This window comes from Chelonia mydas, chromosome 9, assembly GCF_015237465.2.
Source record: "Chelonia mydas isolate rCheMyd1 chromosome 9, rCheMyd1.pri.v2, whole genome shotgun sequence".
NCBI lineage: Eukaryota > Metazoa > Chordata > Testudines > Cheloniidae > Chelonia > Chelonia mydas.
In genome coordinates this window covers 28,097,925-28,118,906 of record NC_057855.1, presented here as the reverse complement: position 1 = coordinate 28,118,906, position 20,982 = coordinate 28,097,925, and the positions used below count along the sequence as shown (strand labels likewise).

General features: G+C 43.2%; 1 protein-coding gene across 4 annotated transcripts in view; it reads right to left on the bottom strand.

Moving 5' to 3' along the window:
* LOC102947659 (ceruloplasmin) overlaps positions 1-16,676 on the bottom strand; it is a 35,419-nt gene extending 18,743 nt beyond the window's left edge. Inside the window, exons 1-8 of one of the 4 annotated variants that reach the window (XR_006283613.1) lie at positions 16,420-16,637; positions 8,820-9,064; positions 6,569-6,781; positions 5,808-5,981; positions 4,792-5,046; positions 2,610-2,775; positions 1,075-1,214; positions 34-174 (exon numbers count right to left, since the gene is read on the bottom strand). Coding sequence is in view for 3 of the 4 variants with exons in the window: in XM_037908263.2 (XP_037764191.1) it covers positions 34-174; positions 1,075-1,214; positions 2,610-2,775; positions 4,792-5,046; positions 5,808-5,981; positions 6,569-6,781; positions 8,820-9,064; positions 16,420-16,574 (1,489 nt within the window). In the remaining variant the exon portion in view is untranslated. Of the gene's footprint in view, positions 1-33; positions 175-1,074; positions 1,215-2,609; positions 2,776-4,791; positions 5,047-5,807; positions 5,982-6,568; positions 6,782-8,819; positions 9,065-10,780; positions 10,861-16,419 lie in introns of those variants that run through there. The other 3 variants (XM_037908263.2, XM_037908264.2, XM_043522019.1) reach the window with 3 other exon arrangements.
* Between the last annotated feature and the right edge of the window lie 4,306 nt (positions 16,677-20,982).

Sequence of the window (20,982 nt, the reverse complement as noted above, 5' to 3'; positions counted from 1 at the left end):
TCTCTGCAGGAATCTCCTGGCTTCCATATTCACCTCCAGAGATGGTATGGTACAGTGTGCCCTCGTTGCCCTTGCTGTAGCTCACACCGTGAGGCTGAATGCTGAAGGGGTGGCTACCATTGTTCCTGAAGGTCACCCTGATGATGTCACCCACTTCTGCCTTGATGACAGGTCCTTGTAAAGAGCACAGATTTCAATGGTCAGACTGTTTTGATCCAGGTGGGACATAAAGCTGAAGGACTGACAAAGGATTTGTGGAAGACAGCAGAATCTTTTACCTCCTTGAATCCTTTAACAAATATACCCGGATCTTAGCCAATTGTAAAGTGCTTTGGGATCTAGAATATACTGCTGCATGTACAGCTGCAGGGGGCACTCACTGGAGTCCAGCCCAGGCAGCTGGGCTCCAGCTTTCATTAAGGGAGAAGTTATGGGGACTGGATGATTGTGGGGGCAGAGAGAGGCTAGACAGGGAGGAAAGGAAGGCAGAGGAAACTGAAGGGAAGATAGGTACAGTGGCAAGAAGGGTTGTGGTGAGTGTTCTCTTCAGCTAACCGTAGCCCCAGAGGGTACAGGGAATGATAGAGGTACTGTCTGAACCCTCTCTCTTTTCCATTTAATTCCCAGCAGGCGTAATTCTTCCTAGGCAACAGCACATGTCCCCAACCCTATAATCATTTTGCTGCCCAAGCACATCCTCCATCTCCTCCTGGTATCCTGCCCATCACAGACACCAGCTCTACCGCTACCTCCCCCCATTCAGTTCATGTACTTCTTCACTCACCCCTCAACAGAAGTAACCCAGTCAATGAAAGCACCACCTGCTCTCCTACCATTCATTCTTTTACTCTGTAGCAGATGCCATGCACCACCTCCCTTCTCATTCATGGAGCTGACTTAACCCTCAGTGCCAGTATAACTTGTCATTTCCACCCCTTCTCCCATATGAAGCTAGTAGCATTTGTAAGCTCTGCCAGTCAAACCAGTCATGTTCAAGGGGCTTACAAATGCTGCAGGTTCGGAGAGGTAACAAACTCCTCCAGCTCTGCCTTAAATTGTTTTACACAGTCTCACCTAAGAGTCCAAGATGTTCTTCCTCGGGGAGCCTTTTCTTACACTTTGTGAAGGTGCCATCTGTGTACTCCTTATAAACCGCTTTTTTATAAGAGCCACCAATTCTTTTTTCATTTTGTTCAAAAAATGTCTGAGACTCACTGTTCAGAAGAAATTTGATAGAAACAACTTTTAATAATACTGTGCTCTTAGCTAGTGCTTTCATCAGTAGATCTCGAAGTGCTTTACAAAGGAGGGCAGTATCCTCCCCGTTTTATATTTGGGGAAAATGAGGTACAGGGAGGTGAGGTGACTTGCTCAAGGTCACCCAGCAGGAGCAGAGCTGAAAATAGAACCCAGATCTTCTGAGTCCCACTTTAGAGCTCTACCCGCTAGATCACATTATAGCTTGATACAGCAATTAAAGGAATCATGAGTAGGCAGAAAAAGCCTACCATACCCCTACATTAAATTCTCTACAGCTTGTCTTTCTTTTCTGAGATCCTGCCTTGTTACTCTAATGCACACAGTGCATTAGAGACCCACAAACAATAGTTTCTGGCCAGTGCTTTGTAATTTTTATTCTGGTTTTAGGAAAAAAGGTATTTTTATTATGAGTTACACAAGAACACAAAGAAATAAGACTGTAAAAACAATTAAACAGATTTCATGAAAGCTTACTCTGGGATTTTTTTTTTCAAATTGTTATTGCCCTTTTCATTCAATGATCTCACAGCACTTCACAGATATTAATTAATTAAGCCTCAGCCCAGGAAGGTAACAGTGTTGTTAAACCCATTTGATAGATGAAGAATAGAGGTGTTAAATGACTTGACTAAGGGTATGTCTTCACTAGCAACGTTAAAGCACTGCTGCGGCGGCACTTTGACATGGCTGTGTAGTCGCGGCACCAACTCTGGGAGAGTGCTCTCCCAGCGCTGTAAACCCCCCCCCCCCGCCCCCCCCACTGTTTACACCGCCACTTTACAGCACTGAAACTTGGAGCACTCAGGGGGCTGCTTTTCCACACCCCTGAGCAAGAAAGTTGCAGCGCAGTAAAGTGGCAGTGTAGACAAGGCCTTAGTCTTAGCTAGCAGAATCATATCTAGAACAAGGGGTAGATTCTGAGCTGGTATATGTTGTTTGCTGATTTCAATAGACCTGTGACAATTTACACCAGCTGAGGATCTGGCCACTGATTCCCATTCTCTTACCACGCTAGACTGATGGATGACCAGTCCTGAAATTTTCAGGGACCCTGATTGTCTATATATGGTGATACAACATTTCGTCATTCCAGTGTAGTTATTAATGCTATAATGAAACTTGCTTCAAGGTCTCAAGGGAAGTAACAGGCATAATTGTTATGGGCTATATATTGCAATCAATGTTTAAGAAGCACTGAAAACAATGGGGTTTTTTTTCCTTAAAAATCAGTGGCTCCTTATGACGGTGTATATTTAGCATGTTCAAACCAAATCAGTTTTTGTAAACAAAGCTTGTTTGCTTGTAGCAATAGTCTATAGCTGCTCTCTTACTTAATAGGAGGTATTTACCTGTCAATAACTAATTGTTGTCCTGTAAAATGGTTTATTGCAGATGGACCATAGTTCCAGATAATTTCCTCAGCTGCAAGATAGTAATGTCTTACATTTGTATATTCATTGTGATCTGTTGTAGGTTTTTTACAGTCTTTTACTTCAAAAATGGCCTGCATACCACCTGGGGAAGGGAGGAAAAAAGGGAGATACAAATACAACAAACCTTAAGTGGAGTGGGAGGGGATTGTATGTGAACCCTAGTTTGTTTGGTTTTTTTCCTTCTCTCATTTAAAATTGTCTGTTTCCTTCCCCTGGGACTCACTGTTGCAAGTTATACAAATCACAGACAAAAGCAAGCTACATGAAACACCACACCCAAGCCAAATTAGTGCACAGTATGCAATGCAGGCTGCTACGTGCTGGTAAAGGATGTCTTTGTTTTATGAAGGCACAGTTCATATTAGTGACAAATAAGATTAGGATTGAGTGAAAACAGACTGTCAGATAGCATTTTGCCTAGGCTGAAGCATATTAAATTGGCTCTGCTTTCACTCAGAACTTAATGAGTGACTCATTTGTGAAATTCCTAGGCCTTGTCTAAACTAGAAACAGTTTGCAAGTATAACTGTACCAGTAAACCCTCCTAGGGGAGATGGAGTTTATACCAACAAAAGAACTTAAACCAGTTCCCTGAAGAACTTAAACCTAAGCTATACTGACAAAAGGACTCTTTTGCCATTATAACTGCATCTACACCAGAGCGTTTACTGGCATAGCTACATCAGTTAGGAGTCTGAGGGGTGGGGTTTTTTTGGGGGTGCCTGATGTAGCTGTGTCAGCAAAACATTTAAGTGTAGACCAGGCCTTAGATGGGAGAGAAGAAGCCACACAATGGGCCGTGAAGTACGGTATAAATCTTCATAATATATTTATCACCTGATATTTTTTCCATACTTTGCATTGAGTATACATAAAGTCCTGATCCAAAGCCCACTGACATTAATGGAAGTCTTTTTCTTTTTTCCTTTTTTTTTTTTCTCCCCTTGTTCAGTGGCATTGATAGATCAGAATGATTCTTCAAATTACAAGTAGGTCCTGTTCATACTGCAAAAGTGCTGAGCATCCAAATGGCTCCCATTGACCAGCTGGATGCTCACACTCTTGAAAATCAGGCCACTTATTTAGGTGCCTAATGTTAATATAGGAGCCAACCTTTTAGGCTCCTATTTTTTTTTAAAAAATTGGTCATAATTAAAACACGTCAGGAGAATCATACTGAAACTTGATTCCTCAGCGTAATTGAGTATAGCGTAGACTAGTCCCCTGAGAGATTACCAATATCAGGCTAAACTATTAGTGGGACACGATTAACTCAGATTCTAATTAGGGATTTTTTGATCAGTGATTTATTTTGGAAATTCCTAGTCAGAGAAGGAGAGAGAGCCGTGCAAAGCTCTGGGCTGAAATAATAGCATGTCATGCTATAGTTAATAAATAATGGAAGCTATAGGAATATATAGAGAGAATGGAAATATAAACCCTGTCTCTGATAAACAAAGGAACTTTCCAAGGAACATCTGGGTTAAAATGTGAATTTACCTGACTCCCCTCCACCCTTTAGGAATAAATTACTATGGCCTTGCCTGAACTTGGAATGAGCCCCAATTCAGCCACTGGTGGCCAGCAACCAAAGTAGATAAAAGAAGCTACGATTCACACTGGCTGAGCTTGCCCCGTTTGCAAGCAGAGGTAAACTTATCCAGTGTAAATCATGGCTTTACTCATCTACATTTGGAATCTGAACCAGTTCCTGCCAACATATTACTGAATCCAAGTAGTGACAACATGTTCATTGACTTCACTGGGCTTTGGTTCAGCCCTTAGCGTAATGCATTCCCAGATGAGCTGCTGAGAATGTGAGATGGCTTTGTTAACTAGACTGTGATATATCAGATGGTGTTCTTCCAAATGTCAGCGTTCACACAAAAGTGACTCAGTAAAGGGTAAGCTCAGGCACATTTAATTCAAATGGTTAGATCATTCCAATTCTGGCTCGGGTCTTGTATCCACTTATATAAAGTTTACTGTGGCTCTTCTGTTTTTTGTATCATGATTATGGCATGCCAAATAAAGCACTCAAGTATGCTTCACTCACTTGTAGATTGTAAGATACAACAGACAGTAACTTATTTCATACCTTCTATGTGATCATTGACTTGGCAGCTAAGCAGCCATTCCCCAGGGTTCTTCGGCACCATAAGAGCGTCAACAAACGTAGCAGGGAAGAGGCTGATGGAGTCAACGCGGTGATTCCTTTCTGTAAAAACCTGTCCATGGAAATAGGCTGAGTGGACATCAGCTTCATTACCCATGCCAAAAAGATGCCATTTCACTTTGTCTTCTTCACACATGGTGAGATTGGGAAGATATCCATACATGTATCCATTGATTGCTTAAAAAATAAGAAATGCTATTTATTATATACTCACCATCACAGGGCTCACAGACCTTTGTGCAAAAACTTGTTATCTTGCAAACCATGTAACACTAAAATCACTGCCACTATACTATTAAGGTAGAGATGAGCTCTAACCAAAACTGATTCTGAGCATCTTTCACATTAGGCCATGGGGTTCCAAAACCTGAATCCATATCTGATCTGCATGGCTAGTATTTGCAGTGCGATCATCAGTCCTTTTAATGAATGTTTAGTTCAGGACAGATTTAAGGCTAGCTTGTGTGGTGACACGAAGCAGCACCGACTGTGTTTTGCAGTACGGTATAATGTTCGGGGGGAGGAAACAAAGCTCTGCTTACAGTGGTCTGGGAAACTATGCTAGTACAGATTCAACAGCAATTTGAGCAGCTTGGTAGGTGACTCAGACCCACTGTACATACCCTTTGTCACAATTACATGGTTTTGGTTTTCCCACACCTCTGGTCTTGCCAGATACTTGCTCTTTTTGTTTCTAGTATGAATAAGTATTGCCCCAATCCTGATCACACTAAAATCAGTGGCAAAACTCCCATTGACTTCAACAGGAGCAGAAGCAGGACGTAAACCTTCACTTTTTATATGAAAAGATCTAAAAAGAATAAAGTGCTTAATTAAACATACAACCTAGCTATCGCTCACCTTTTAGAGACTAGAAAAGGAATGTTAATGGGATACAACATGATGAACAGTTCTTTAAAAAAAAAAAGAAATCTTACAGTGCATTTTATTGCTCTCCTGGAAGTCCTCATTCTCTTTGTCAACTTTGGCAGGTTCGGAGCAATATTTCTCAATATTGTCATCCAGATACCAGCTTAAATTTTCATCCATCACAGAGAACATAAGGATAAATTCAGCATCAATGTGTTTATCGCTTCCCCCATCCAGTGTGCCTGAAAAATAGTCATTTTCATAGACTGGCTGGTGAAATGCTCCTTTCCTCAATTCTTAGCTATAGTAACATTAAGGTAGATTTTTACTGGTTGCCTTTAAATAAGAGTTGGTATGTCTGTCTCCTATAGATCTTTCTAAGAGAAAGATAATGTAGAGTGACACTACAAAAAGTGTTTTGATAACAAGTTATTGCTCATTTCTAAGGCCAAATATGAGAGGAAAGACTTTTCACCAGATTTTGCTTTAAATAAAATCAAAATAATGTACGTATAACTGGTAGGTTTCACGTTACATTTTATATATGTGCAAACCCCCACACTCAATACCTTATATTCATATTATGCTTTTCATTTCAACTTATTCCAAATCACTTCACAAGCTATATCAATTATTCAACATGCACAAATTCATACTATACTCAGGGATTCCTACTCAAAGGCAGCGGACTCTGGGATGAAATACAAACTCTGTTTAAAAGCATATAGCAACATTACACAGCAATCTCTTATGAAAATATCTCTTATGAAAATAGAAACCAAGTTTCACTTTTCTGCTTCCTGCTGTTTACATATTTTATATCTCTTACCTTTCCTGCAAGTTATCAAAGGTCCAACAAGCCCAGAGGCAACATCCCTTGGGGCATCTGTGTGTGAGTGATAAATCCTGGTCATACAATTACTATCTCCCTCAGCAGGACCATGATCTTCTGTTACATCCCATCTGTACGTATACAGTTCTCCAGGCTTCACAGCATCATCTTTCTTTAGCAAATCTTTGGTATTGTCAGGATAAAAAGCACCTAGGGTACATAACATTCAATGCAGTCAATGGTAACATCTCCTTCATGGTTTGGAATGAGATTGACAGATTACAAGCAAGATTGTGAGTGCTTTAGGTAAAGCTACTGAAGATGTCTCTTGGACATTTTACACTCTGTAAAATGGAGATTGTGCATGATCTAAAAGAAGTCAGTAACACTGCACCTGTAATGCTTTGACATTGACTAATTGTGGCAGTAACATAGTCCAGACTTCCAAATGTAAGTGGTGGAATGGTCCCGCTATTGTGGGAAACTTTCCTGGCTTCTGCACTACCCCTGTGAGGTGGGATAGTGAAAGGATCTGAGTCCTCGCTCCCACTTCCTTTACCCAGAGGCCTCCCTGCCCTTGAGGGCTCCCCTTCCACTCTCCTGTCTGGCAGAGTCCTCGTAACCCGGCTGGGCCCCGGATTTCTGGGGGGCTCGACCCCCCAGCACTGCTGCGGTCACCTAGCACAGGGGCTAGGGTGTCCCCACTCTGGGGTACTCTCTGCACTGAGCACTTCCCTGACCCACTGATCATTACATACAATTTAAAGCAAATGCTATTAAAAGTTATTTAATCCACAATTAATTAAAAAAGAATAAGGAAAAATGGGAAAGGTCAAAGGAAAACATCACCCCACTCTGTGCTAGGGAACATTACAAACAGTGTCTCTGGAATGTCAGGGCAGTTCACAGTCTGTTCCTTGTAGGTCCCAGGCCTCCTTCTCAAGCCCTGGCTCTGCTGCAGGGATGCTGCGGGTTGGACACTTTCTCTGGGGGTGGCCACACACCTCAGGGCTTTGGGTGGTGGGACCCTTCTTCCCAGCATCAGCCCCCCGTCAGGTTAAGATCCCCCTCCCAGTCTGGCCTGCAAGAACCCTTGGCTGGGGGAGTCTTTCTGTGCTGGGCCCTTTGCCCAGGGTCCCACCTTGGCTGGCTCCAGTTGCTCACCACACCTGGCTCTGTGGCTGCAGCTCTGCTCCCAGCACAGGATCTGCTCTCCCTGCACTGTGTCTCTGGCTCTGTGGCTGCAGCCCTGCTCCCAACTCTGACCTGCTTCCTGGCCTTCTTTTCTGGCCCCTCTGGATCTGGTACTGCTCTGCTCCCCAGCTCAGCTTGGGCCCCTGCTTTCTCCTTAGCTCGGCCCCACTCTGTCTGACCTAGGCAATTCCAGTTCACACAGAGGACAGGACCCCCCTGGCCTCCTGACTCCCTGATTAGCCTGCCCGCCCCATCATTCAGGCTGATCTGGAGCATTGGCCCCTCCCCATCGTTCCTGGGGACTGTCAGTCTCAGGGTCCTGATTTCCCATCGACCCTTCCCCTTTTAGTACTGGGAGCTAGCCAACCAAAACACCCCCACTGAATGTTAGTATGGGGGCAACAGTCATTGACTTCAATAGAACTGTGACAATTTTCACCAACTGAGGATTTACACCTGTGGCTCAGTTCCAGCTCTTGAGTTATCTATGCAATTTGTGATGAGTGCTCTATTAAATAAGCACTAGTCGCATTAAAGTCACTACAGTATTCCAGCAGGATTTTGCCCTATAAATCTAAGTAACGTACAGTAGCTTTAGAAATGTCTTGAGTTATACCTTTATCGTTACATATTAAAGAGATAAAATTTACATTGTATTTTTATTTGAAGTTAAATCGGTTTCCATTTAGTGTCCATTGCTTAATCTCTTTTTCCATGTTAACATCAATTTTATTCAAATTACCTTAGTAGCCCTGTGTCTCACCTATCAACCTTGTTTGCTGAAGTGTTGATCAAAAATTGTCCTCTTTGCAGATCGATAGGACCTTAGTGGGTTCCTATTCATTTCATATTTTGGCCCTTGTAAAACCTTCCCTGTGATCTCAGAAATGTCCCTAATTGAATCTTATCTTCTTTTGATTAAGTCCTCTCTTAAATCCTAATTCTATAATCTTTACTTACTTGAGCAATTTTCATTGCTACAAGGAATCCCACTGAAGTCAATGGGACTTTTGAAGTACTGATTAAAATCTGGACAGAATCAGCTGGAATTTACCTTCATTTTCTTTAGTGTATGCCACACCATGTGGATGAAGAGTATAGGATCTAGAAGCAAAGTTTTTCAAGTGGACGATAATGAAATCTCCAACTTCTGCCTTGATAATTGGGCCTAGGAACCCCAACCAGGAAGGCTTCTCAACTGTTTTGTTAAAGGAGTTATCAGTGAACTGTGTGTAGACAGCTTTTTTGTAAGTGCTTCCTATTCTGTCCGGGCCTCTTTGGAGAAAAACTCTGGCCTGTCTGCAGAGAAAACAAACACAGCCCTGTCAGAATACACTGATTCTTGAAAATGAATCTGTTAAAACGCCAGGGATATTATTATTTGTATCATGATAGCACCCTGAAGCCCCAATCATGAATCGGGGCTCCATTGGCTAGATAGCGTACAAATACATACCAAAAAGACAGTTCCTGCACCAAAGAGCTCGCAATCTAAATAAGGGAGAGACTAAACATTTGATACAGAGACAGATTTTTCTACCTACTGTTCATAGGGGGATGATAGTATTTTCTGAGTTCTTTTGGTATATTCTGAGTTCTTCATACATGCTCAAAGAAAATGAGGGACGGTTTTCAACTTTTTTGAATATATCTTTGTAGCTCCACCTCTTCACCCGGTTACCTTCTTTAATGCTAATCTGCTTACAAGTTTTGATTGACAGGTCTGGGTTCTTCTGGATCCCGCCACTCACTCAGCAGGGTGTATCTTCTTTATTTTTTCCCATGAATTTATTTGGCGGTGCGCCTCCACGCCCCTTTGCTCCTTCCTGGCAGGGTCACCAGGACAGCTTGGGAGGAAAATTCTAACCACAGGGTAATCCCCACTTACTTGCCAGATAGTTGGAGACTTCCAAGAAATAACACAAACACAATAATTATATTAAACAGGAGACAAATATAACAGGGTAAAACACTATTTTTAGTGTCACCAGTGCCCATGCTGCTAATACCTGTGACTTTCCCCAGTCACGTGACTTGATGTAGCAAATGTAAGATTAGCGTCCCGTTGGCATGCGTACTTTGTTAGGGCCCTTGATGACCTAAGACCACAAAATTCTTCTCTGCAGTGGTTTAGCAGTGTGGCTGACTGGGTTCAGTACAGCCCAAAGGACTCACAAGTGCGAGAAAGTGGTAAATCCCTCCACAGGTTTAATATGCAGCAGGTTATAAAATCCTCAAACCCTTACTCCCTGGCTTGAGAAGACAGTTCAGGGAGTAGGGGGTCCCCAAAATGAATTCCCTGACTGACTAACTAAAAGATGGTTTCAGAGTAACAGCCGTGTTAGTCTGTATTCGCAAAAAGAAAAGGAGTACTTGTGGCACCTTAGAGACTAACCAATTTATTTGAGCATAAGCTTTTGTGAGCTACAGCTCACTTCATCGGATGCATCATCACCGATGAAGTGAGCTGTAGCTCACAAAAGCTTATGCTCAAATAAATTGGTTAGTCGCTAAGGTGCCACAAGTCCTCCTTTTCTTTTAACTAAAAGATGGTGCACTCACAAACTCCATGAATGACCCTCAGGTTCAGAGATGACTCTGGACTCCTCAGTCACTGCAGAGGGGCTGATCTCTGCTGGCAGGGATCCTCTTCAGGCAGGAGTCAGGCTGCTTCGGTCCCAGGATTTCCCCTCACCACAAAGGGGTGCAGGGCTCAAGGTGCAGGTTACACAACTGTACTAAAATCCAAACTGTCGTCTCCTAGCCCAGCATCCAGACACACTCACAGCAGGCAGCAGCCCTGCACTAGCAGCCAGAGCAGAGCCGACTATGTGGTGACTGGTCTTACCTAGGGAGCTGGAGGGCAAACTCAGCCCGGCTGGGGAAGTTTCCCAGGAAAACTCTACAAACTGGGAGTTATCAGTGGAGAAGGAAAAACCCAGCTGAGGGATCTTGCTTTCAGGTCCCTAGAGGCCAGTTTTCAGGGGGAACCCTGCATGGAGGCCTGGGACTCACCAGCTCCCCACACAGCCAGTCCTGCCGTTGCCCTGGCTGGCTCCAGACTCACTCAGAAATGGCTTCTCCCCTTTCCTGAACTCCCTGGGAGGGGCATCTTGCTCCCTTCTGGTTGCCGGGCAGACTCTGCATTTGCTTTGGCTCCCCCTCCCTACCAGGGACAGTGTTCCTCTCCCTGAGCTGCCAGCAGACAGAGCCCCAGGAATCTAGGTAATCTCCTTGGGGGTTCAATTAATCCTGAATCTTAAACTGAAATGGGTTATTTTACCTTAAAGCAAAACTTGGCTAAGAAAAAAACCCTGAATCTCCTTGTCCCATGCAGGAATATAAATACAAGGGAGTTTGGCTCCATCTCTTCTTATGTTTCCATAAATACAGTGTGTATGTTGCTCACAAATTACATGGAAAGTGCATACACGTTATTGAAATAACATATTACGTTTATACCTTAATTTCTTTAAATCTCATTACAAATGATAAAACTGTTACTTCCATTATTAGGTTACGGTAGCTTTTGAGTCCCTCGAAGTGGAGAAGAGATATTACTCAGGTGTAGAAAGAACATTACGGATATTCTTTATTGAGGTGGCTGATACAGGCTGTGCCAGTCAGGGAGAACTATAGATCTATGTCCCTAAGTACTGGCCTGGGTCAGGTATTTACGGAAGAGATTACAGGCTATAGTTGGGGAAATTTTGGGTCAGCTGGATGTTGTTTATGTGATGCAAGTATTAGCATTTATGTACTCTTAAATTCACTCCTGTTGGCTCCACTGAATAAGGACAACAGGACTGTGTCCTTTGAATTTGTGAGTTTTAAAAGGAAGATGCCCTTTTGCAGGTTCCCTGTTTTATTAGAGATGATTCAAAACTTTTTCTCTAATTCTCCTTGAGCTTTGATAGCTTATATTAAATAGGAACCAGATCCACGCTGTCCCTAGCTTTTTGTTTTGCAAAATCATCCAAGTTAGTATGCCTGAAGAGATGGTATAAAACCTAAACTTGTTTCAGTGTAGACTGGCCTTGAGAATGAGTAAGCCTGGCACACACACTGAAGGTGTGACAACTGAAAGAAAACTGTGAGCCCCTGATCCTACCATCACTGAAGTTGGCAGGAGTTTTGCCATAGACTTCAATGTCATGGGTGGAAGGGGAAGCAAGCAAGTGTATTTTTAAAAAGCCCCTGTCTACAATGGCCAGGGAAACTGCTAGCGCTGACTCATGATTGATTACATGGTTGTCAGCATGGTGCTAATACTGTTAACTAGGATATTTAGGCCAAATCCTGCAACGCTTATAGCCCATGTAATGACTGCTCACATCAATTGCCCTAGTTCAGAGATGGGCAAACTACGGCCGGTGGGCCACATCCAGCCCGCGGGACCCTGTGCCCAGCCCCTGAGCTCCTGTCCTGGGAGGCCAGCCCCCGTCCCAGCCCTTTCTGTTCCCCCTTCGCTCAGCCTCAGCTCACTGCACCGCTGGCGCAATGCTCCTGGGCGGCCGGGCTGCGAGCTCCTAGGGCAGCGCAGCTGCAGAGCTGGGCCTGACCCGGTGCTCTGTGCTGCACGCTGCGTGGCTGGCTCCAGCCAGGCAGCGCAGATGTAGTGCCGCCAGCCACCAATGCTCCAGGCAGCACAATAAGAGGGAAGAGGGGGTTGGATAGAGGGCAGGGGAGTTTGAGGGGGTGGTCGGGGGCGGGGGTGTGGATAGGGGTCGGGGCAGTCAGAGGGTGGGGAACAGGGGGGTTGAATGGGGACAGGGGTCTTGGGGGGGCAGCCAGGAAGGGCAGGGATTGGATGGAGTGGCAGGGGGTAGTCAGGGGCAGGGGTTCCGGGGGCGGTCAGGGGACAGGGAGAATGGGTGGTTGGATGGGGCAGGAGTCCCGGGGGGGCAGTCAGGAATGAGAGGAGGGGTTGGATGGGGCGGCAGGGGACAGTCAGGGACGGGGGGGTCCAGGGGCTGTCAGGGGACAGAGAACAGGGGGTGGTGGATGGAGCAGGAGTCCCGGAGGGTCCATCAGGGGACAAGGAACAGGGGGGTTGGATGGGGTAGGAGTCCCTGGGCGAGAAGCAGGAGGGGTTGGATGGGGTCAGGGGCCGGGCCATGCCTGGCTATTTGGGGAGGCACCACCTCCCCTAACCAGCCCTCCATACAATTTTGGAAACCCAATGTGGCCCTCAGGCCAGAAAGTTTGCCCGTCCCTGCCCTAGTTGTTTCAAAAAGACTAATTGCTGGAGTAAGGATTATTCTGGGAGGAATCAATCCCCTAATTAGGAAAACGTTTGACATTCTGAAATTCAAAATTCCTCTGATTTCTACTCCTATGTGTAATTTGCTTGTACAAAATCCAAAGCATTTATCGTGGGGCTGAACCCTGGGTAGGCACAATTTGTTCAGTCTATCAATCACACAGCTTCAAAGGACTGATAAAGAGCTCTGTGTAATTGGAGAGCACAGACTCAGAGCAAGAGGGTGAGTTACTGGAAGTCAGATTTCAGGAAGCTTTGCCAGACACAAATTAAAATTAGGGACCATGTTATGGCTCTTCTTGGACTGTATAAATAATTAGTGTTTACTTGTAAGGCTTCCTGCTGATAGTTGCATTGTGTTCTTTTCTTTCTCTCCCCTAATAGATAATAGGATTCATAAAAACACACTCTCATAGCCTGAGGGTTCAGGAAAAGAGTGAGAGTTTAGGAGCAGTTGAAAATGAGATGGGCCAAATTCATCACAAATATAACCCTACTGAGTTGAGTAAATTTATACCAGGGATGGATTTGGTCCTCTGTAGTTTGTCACAAAGCAAATAAGAGGAGTGCAAATGTGTCATCTGACAGCATTGCTCAGCATTTTGCTCTTCAGACTTCAGACCATTTACTCGCATTCCATTTCCCATCCAGCTGTTTGTTGGATCACTGGCTTCATGCTTCATGCCTATAGTTCTAGGAAAGAGAATGAGACTAATCGATAGTATCCCATGGGGGTTATGTCTGAAGAAGGAATGTTGTTTAGAGTGAAAAAATTCTAACTCTTCCACCAAAAGCCCCAAAAGAAAGTTTCCCTCATTTTCTTTTTTGATTCATCTTTTTTCTATCTTATTTGATGCATCTCTTTTTAATTGTCCATATTTTTGCTCAGTCTTAATTTGTCACCCTTTTAAAATATTTCACTTTTTATTTTTTCTCTAAAATTTTCTTTCTTCAAAACACTTAATTTCTTATTCTTCCCCACTGACTATTTATATGCTATTCAGTGTTTTCTCTTTCCTTTCTCCACTGTCCCAATGTTACCTCACCATTGTCCATCCTCCTCATTCACCTTGGTCTTCCTTTCACTCTGTACAAACACCCCCACTCTTCAGCCCTTTTGGGATAGAGGAAACAGAGTACAATACTTATTGTTCTTCTGACAAATGAAGGTGGTGAATGTCTTAGAGGGTGACTGACGGTGAAATTATGGATGTCACTCTTCAAATATGCATGAGTTTACAGCCCCATAGTTCTAGGATGTCAGACTTTTTGAGATTTATCTTTCTTTATCAGTTAGAAGCATGAAATCATTCCACATGCTTGTGTCAGTATGGCTCAATTCATTGCATCGTTTATAGCCAGTTTAAGTCCCTCATGAGGACTTGGGCTCCTAGCCAGTGCTGATGCTGCATTGCTGTACTTATGCTAACCTTTTCTTCAGCTGGCACTCCCAACCCCTGTTATTTGCTGGGGTTCAAACAAAAAATACAAATCAAAACTCTGCCAAAACTGATGAGTTGCACTCAGTTTCAAGACTAAAACCATAAACATGCCCAGGTGCATTTGGAAGATTCATAAAGTTCTCCATGAACTTAGTGTGAGGTTTCAAGTTTACAGCAAAATGTAAAAACAGACAAATTTGATGTGCTCTCAGGATCTGTAGTGAAAGTTTCCATACCCTGCAGAAGTAGGTGAAAGCTTTCATGCCCTGACAATATCCCTTCCCCTCATTAAGACAGGATTGAATATCTAAAGCATGTGTATTATATACTAATATTATTTGTATGGCAGTACTGCCCGTTGTGTTAGGCTCTGAACAAAATGATGGTCACTCCCTCATAGAGTTTACAATTGAAGTAACAATCCTGTATACTAGGATTCTGAATGACTGTGTCAAATAATCCATCATAATGGTCTATGTACATTACAAAATAAGGGGTTGGTAGTAACCATATTAAGTCCTTGTCTCTGTGGCAAAAACACTAAAGAAGCAGTTTGTTGCTGACCTGCAGCTGGTGGGTTCTTTTATTTCAGATTCTATTTAGGTTCCAGATGTAGTTACGTGAGTGAGATGTATTCTCACACTTGTGGCTGATTTACACATCTGTGTGTAATCATTTTACCAACTATTGCATGCCTTGTGCTACTCTTATCCAACTCATCACTTCATGAATAACGTTGGAATACCAAAGTGTCTCTGCCATGTGAGAAACAAATGTTTTTTTTCTACACTACAGTGTAATTCTAAAACTGAATAGTGCAGAAACTCTTATGACCTTAGCTGAAAATCTCCAGCAAAATTGTGAAACCATTAAACATAGGAATTCAAGGTGATCCAGAAGAAACATACAGCAAATGTCAGGGGATTGCCAACAAAATATACCAGATTCTTAAAACAGTCTGCAAAATCTATTTACAGTAGACTTCTTAATAGTCCTACTTCTATTTTCTCTCCTTCTGAGATGCTTTTCCGTTTCCCCTCCTTATAAATTATATCTGTTTTTGAATAGACCCTGTCTCTTGTATCTTTTTCACTAGCACAGACTAAGGCCCTGCTCTTGCAGTGAGCCCTGTGTGTGTGGAACCCTGTGTCCACAGGAAGCCCCTCTCTGGAGGAATGCAAGGGTCTGCCCATACAGAGCTTTCTTCAGGATCTGCAGTTAGTTTCTCTCCTACTTATACAGTGATTGATCCTGGTCTCTTAGCATTTTGATGTCACATACAGGAGCAGGATTCCATTGTACTGGCAGACAGAAAGGAGAGTCTCAATGTTAAAAATAAATCAACAGAAGAAACATCTACTGTGTAAAAGGAATTGTGAACAAAATAATCTGAAATTAAACCAATGATGCATATCTCAGTACAAATGGGATTAACTAAAATAGTCAAAGCTCAGAGAGAGCTGAATAGCACAGCTTCAGTGCTGTAAAATTCTGAGTTTTCACAGCCACCATTTAAAAAAAAATCCTACGTTAAGTAAATATATGCACATGCAGCATCTTATCTATTTATTGAGAGATCAAAATTACACATCATGAGACATTCAGGGCCTGATCCTGCCATCTGTAATCAGCAAAGGCATCTGTTGTAATCGTACTGTATTCCAATGGGAGTTCTGCTGATGTGAAGGGGCGCCTAGTCTGAGAGGCTCTTCTTCCATAAATACAAATGAATTTTTAACATGTTAGGAAAAACAGAAGGCCCCTTACAAGCCCTGTAGAAAATTACTAGGAATAAGGATCTGATTCAAAAGCCATTCAGAGCAATGGGAATCTTTTCATTGACTTCAGTGGGCTTTGGATCAGGTTCTAAACCAGCAGTGTCTACACCAACCATTATTGTAAAGTCAAGAGCATTTATATGTAGTTAGCACAAACTGAATGTTACTTACTCTTCTTCTGAAAAAAGCTGCCCAGATATTATATTTTTATTCCCAGGTGCATAGTTCCAAATGGTCTCTGTAATCCCAATGTAATACTCTCTGCTCGCTGCCCAGACTTGGCAACCACAACAAGCCAGCAAGCAGCTTACTAAGAACAGCTTCATTTTGCAGTCATAAACCTTGTTGGAATGATGGAGTAAAACATGAGACCAACACTGTGTCTCTTTATAAGATCAGTCCCCCTCCCACTCCCCAGTATGCTTTGATCAACAAAAGAAAAGGTTGCACAACGCCCCTATGTTGTCAGAGTAAACAGACGTTTGGATTCCAGTAACTAAGTTGGCTCAAGTGATGTAAAGCAAGCAAGACAGTTCCTTCTTCTTTTTTTTGTTTTACCAATCTGATATTCATGCAAATTAGTTTATGTGCAATCCAGATGATAAATTTTGTGGATCAATTTTCAAGTGTTTCTGATTTAAAGGGGCCCTCAATGATCACAGTGACTCTGAAATCATTTAGTTCCTATGTCATCTAAGTAAACTCTTTGCTTTTCCTCTTAGTTTTATTCCTAATACTTTAAGAATATTGGGGGAAACTCCAAACTGGCATCTGTTTTCATTTTGATACCATCAACCCTGTGCTTTTCTTCAGTAACGCAATCAGAAGAGAGCCAGAATCTGTGGGTTGGTCATGTGGGGGCAATGATTCAGCTGTATGGCCCCCCTACCCCTTCTGAACCTATGGTACTTCCTCTTCCTCCCCTTTGTAAGGTTGGGACTCTGTAGCCCAGGCTCTTGTGGAAAGAGTGGGGGAAAGAATTGCTAGGGGGAAGGACCTGGTCCCCTCCAGGTGGCAGCTGATATCTGAGCACAGCACTACCCCTCCATTAATGTGGGACTAATACCTACAGTAGCATTAACCTACAGTTCATGACTGCAATTCCCAAAAGATGTGGGTTTGTGCAGGGTTGAGAATAGCTAGCTAGCAGGAGAACAGCCCCTGCAGAAGCTATTCCGCTGTGGGGGAAAACTAGAGTTTCCCTTCCTCATGATTGCCCAGGATATTTGGGGTTGGGGATGTGGGACCTTTAACTACTCTGCCCCAGAAGAAATATAGTTGTGAAGTCCATGGGCTGAACTTCCCAGGGTTTTCTGAGCCCATTCTTTCTCCTGTGAGCTTTCCATGGAGGAGGAGGACTATATCTTTTGTTCTTATTCTTTTCAAAAGTAAGGAAAAAAAACAATTCTGCAATGACAAAAAGCATAACACATAGCCCGTGTGCAGGATAGCTTGTAACTGCAAGATACAAAGTATGTACAGAATGGTCAAGATTGTCTGACCTAATGGATTAGTCTAAATCTACATTTTCAAAGGTTTGGCCCTGCAAAATTTGTACACACCTGTTGTATGAAAATCCCACAAAAGGGGCAGCCCCAGGTGTGGTTTCCAAAAGCACTTAAGTGAAAGTCCCATGGTTCTTGTGCTTTTATGACACCAGGAGTATGCAAAAGGGGAGGCAAGCAGAGGCATGGGCCCCAGGGCTGTGGCGGAGGCGGAGAACATACCCCTCCAAGCATGGTCAAATTTAAATTCCTGAGTACGCCCCCTGTATGTCACTTGGACATTTTTGAAAATCTCCCTTCACATTCAGAAACAGACACAAGGACACACTTTAATAACAGCACTTCCCATTGCATAGAGGCCAAAAAAGTTCAAATGAGATCTTATCAGCAGCTATTTTGCTACATTACAAGGCCAAAATGATTTATACTCTTTCAGACGGAAAATTAATTAGAAGTCAGTATATTGGGTAAACCTAGCAGGTTCTTTTTTCATTACATGCCAATCCGAACATTGCTTTACGTGAACTGGTCATAGAAAGAGCAGAGTAGCAATTTTGATCACCATTCCTATACATGAATTCAGAGCACGTTTACACAAATAAAATACTCAAATTTGCTTTTTGCAAAATACCTTAAATAACAGCTCTATTAAATGTAGGATTCACTATTTAGTTCTCTATATGGTACACAGCAAAGGAGCAGCAGCGAATTTCAAAGCATAGTCAACTAACTTGGGCTCATGGGGCTCACGGTGTAGGGCTGGAAATTGGGTGCAGGCTGGAGCCTGGACTCTAACGTCTACACTGCTGAGACCCAGCAGACTTCCCCACTGGGTTGCTCTGGAAACAGAGTGATTCTGGTGCTCTGTGTGACACTGTGGAGCTCTGCTTCACTCCCAGTGCAGGCCTGGCCTGTGCTGAACACCTTCAATCTAGACCTTAGTGAGGCATTCTCTATTGACTCAGTTTGTTTTACTGTGACTCTCTGGGGCAATAGAGGTATATTACTGGACAATTTGAGCCCATCTACCTTCAGGTGCAACTTCCATTGATTTCAAGGAGAAATTTTGGTACCTATGCAGCTGAGGCAGATATTCCTGCAAAAGGGCTCAGCGGCAAATAATTGTGCTGGCTTTTTTACCATTAGGTTTCAGAGTTACTGCTCCATTTATATGAATGGGAGCAATTTGCAACTTTTCTAGAGCTATAACCAGGATTAATTTGGCCTGTTGTGTCTGTTCACACACTTGGGCAGTCTGTATCACATGTATCATTTTATGTTCAGCGGACTTTCTTCACAAGGGAACAAATCTCTTCTCCCTCTTCTGCATTATATCAACTTTGTTTGCTGACTCTAAGGTCCATTCTCCCAGCCTAGACCCAGTTATTTCTGCTGTCAGCACTGCCGAATCAACATGCTGCAGCTGTGGAAACAGATCACCGTTGCCAACTTTCACGCAGTGAATAACTACCCTGATTTTCACAATAAGTCAACAATCAAGCTAATCCCATTTCAAAACAAGGCCAAAACAAGCCATTCTCTAAGAACCCCAACACTCTGTGACTAGATTCCCCCAGGCGTGCAGTCTGGGACTATGGTAGACCCACAGCGCACCCCGACTCTCTCCCCCCTTGCCCCTGCTTGCCAGGAGCCAATAAAAAAAAAGAAGAAATAAGCTACAACAAGCAACAAGCCAAAAACTAGCCAACAAGCAACTCACAAGCCAATTAAGCCAAAAACAAGCCCAATTTCTGTGTTTTTTTTCCCCAGGGGTTTGGCATGTCTGAAACAGATGTTTACTTTGCCTCCTGTACCATCAATGAAGTTGCCAGCTATGTCCGGAGTACAGAATTGCTGTTAGCATTGAATAGGGGAATAGGCACAAAGTAGGAAGAATGCAGGCTGGGTTTTAGCTACCAGGCAGATCTAGCAGTGCTGCTAGTTACAAAGATCTAGTTTTGGGTTGGTAATTGGTTAGAGAGGTTTTCACCTCTAGGTAGGGTGACTAGATAGCAACTGTGAAAAAACAGGACGGGGTGGGGGGTAATAGGTGCCTATATAAGAAAAAGTCCCCAAAAACGGGACTGTCCCTATAAAAACGGGACATCTGGTCACGCTACCTCTAGGTCATTAATCCAAATCCAGCCTTGGTTTATCATCTGATGGCCTGTTTTAGCCTAGACCTCAGTGGACCCTGACACAGGTAAGGGTCATTACCAACGGAGCATGGAGATGCTTGCATAACTGCTGCCTATTTGGTGGATAAAGAGAAGATTTCAATTCTCCAGAGCTGTCAAGCGAGCTCTTTTCATGAGCAATAAAGTCACACGTCTTTGTCTGAAACTACACAGATGTGAAATGGAAACTTCTGACAGAGTAAATATGGACCAACAAGATGTTACCATGCTTTGGAGGGACAAAGTGAGAAACAGAGACAAGGGCTCCTGTATAAGCTTGAAAGCTTGTCTCTCTCACCAACAGAAGTGGGTCCAATCAAGGATATTATCTCACCCACCTTGCCTCTCTAAAAAAAGGAGTACTTGTGGCACCTTAGAGACTAACAAATTTATTTGAGCATAAGCTTTCGTGAGCTACAGCTCACTTCGGACATCCGATGAAGTGAGCTGTAGCTCACGAAAGCTTATGCTCAAATAAATTTGTTAGTCTCTAAGGTGCCACAAGTACTCCTTTTCTTTTTGCGGATACAGACAGACTAACACGGCTGCTACTCTGAAACTTGCCTCTCTAATATCCTGGGCCCCACTGGCCTACAACAACACTGCACACTGTGAGAAACAGTCAACCGTTCTCAGTGGTGCTAAAACAAACCATAATGATACCTACAAATAACATCATTGTTTCCTATGGCTTATGGGTCTCCTATCTGGCTCCATGATCTTCTAGTCTCTTGCTCATGTCTTTTCCCAGACAAACCCATGTCTTTTTGTTCCATACTTAGAATAATTGCAGGAGTGCTTGAATAAGGGCGGTGTTCAAAAGATACCAGTAAACCATTTGCTGTAAATGTCCTTTAAAGTTTCTGGTCTCATTCAATTCAATGAAACCTCTCTCAATAGCCACTGCTTAAGGCTATAATACAGGCTTATCTCATTAATCAACCCAGAGCCTGAACAGAATACCTTGTTTATTGTCTTTCACCAATACAAAGGAGCTTTTTACCTAATGAAGGCTTTGCAGTGCTGGGGGTTTCTGTTCTTGAGACACACCA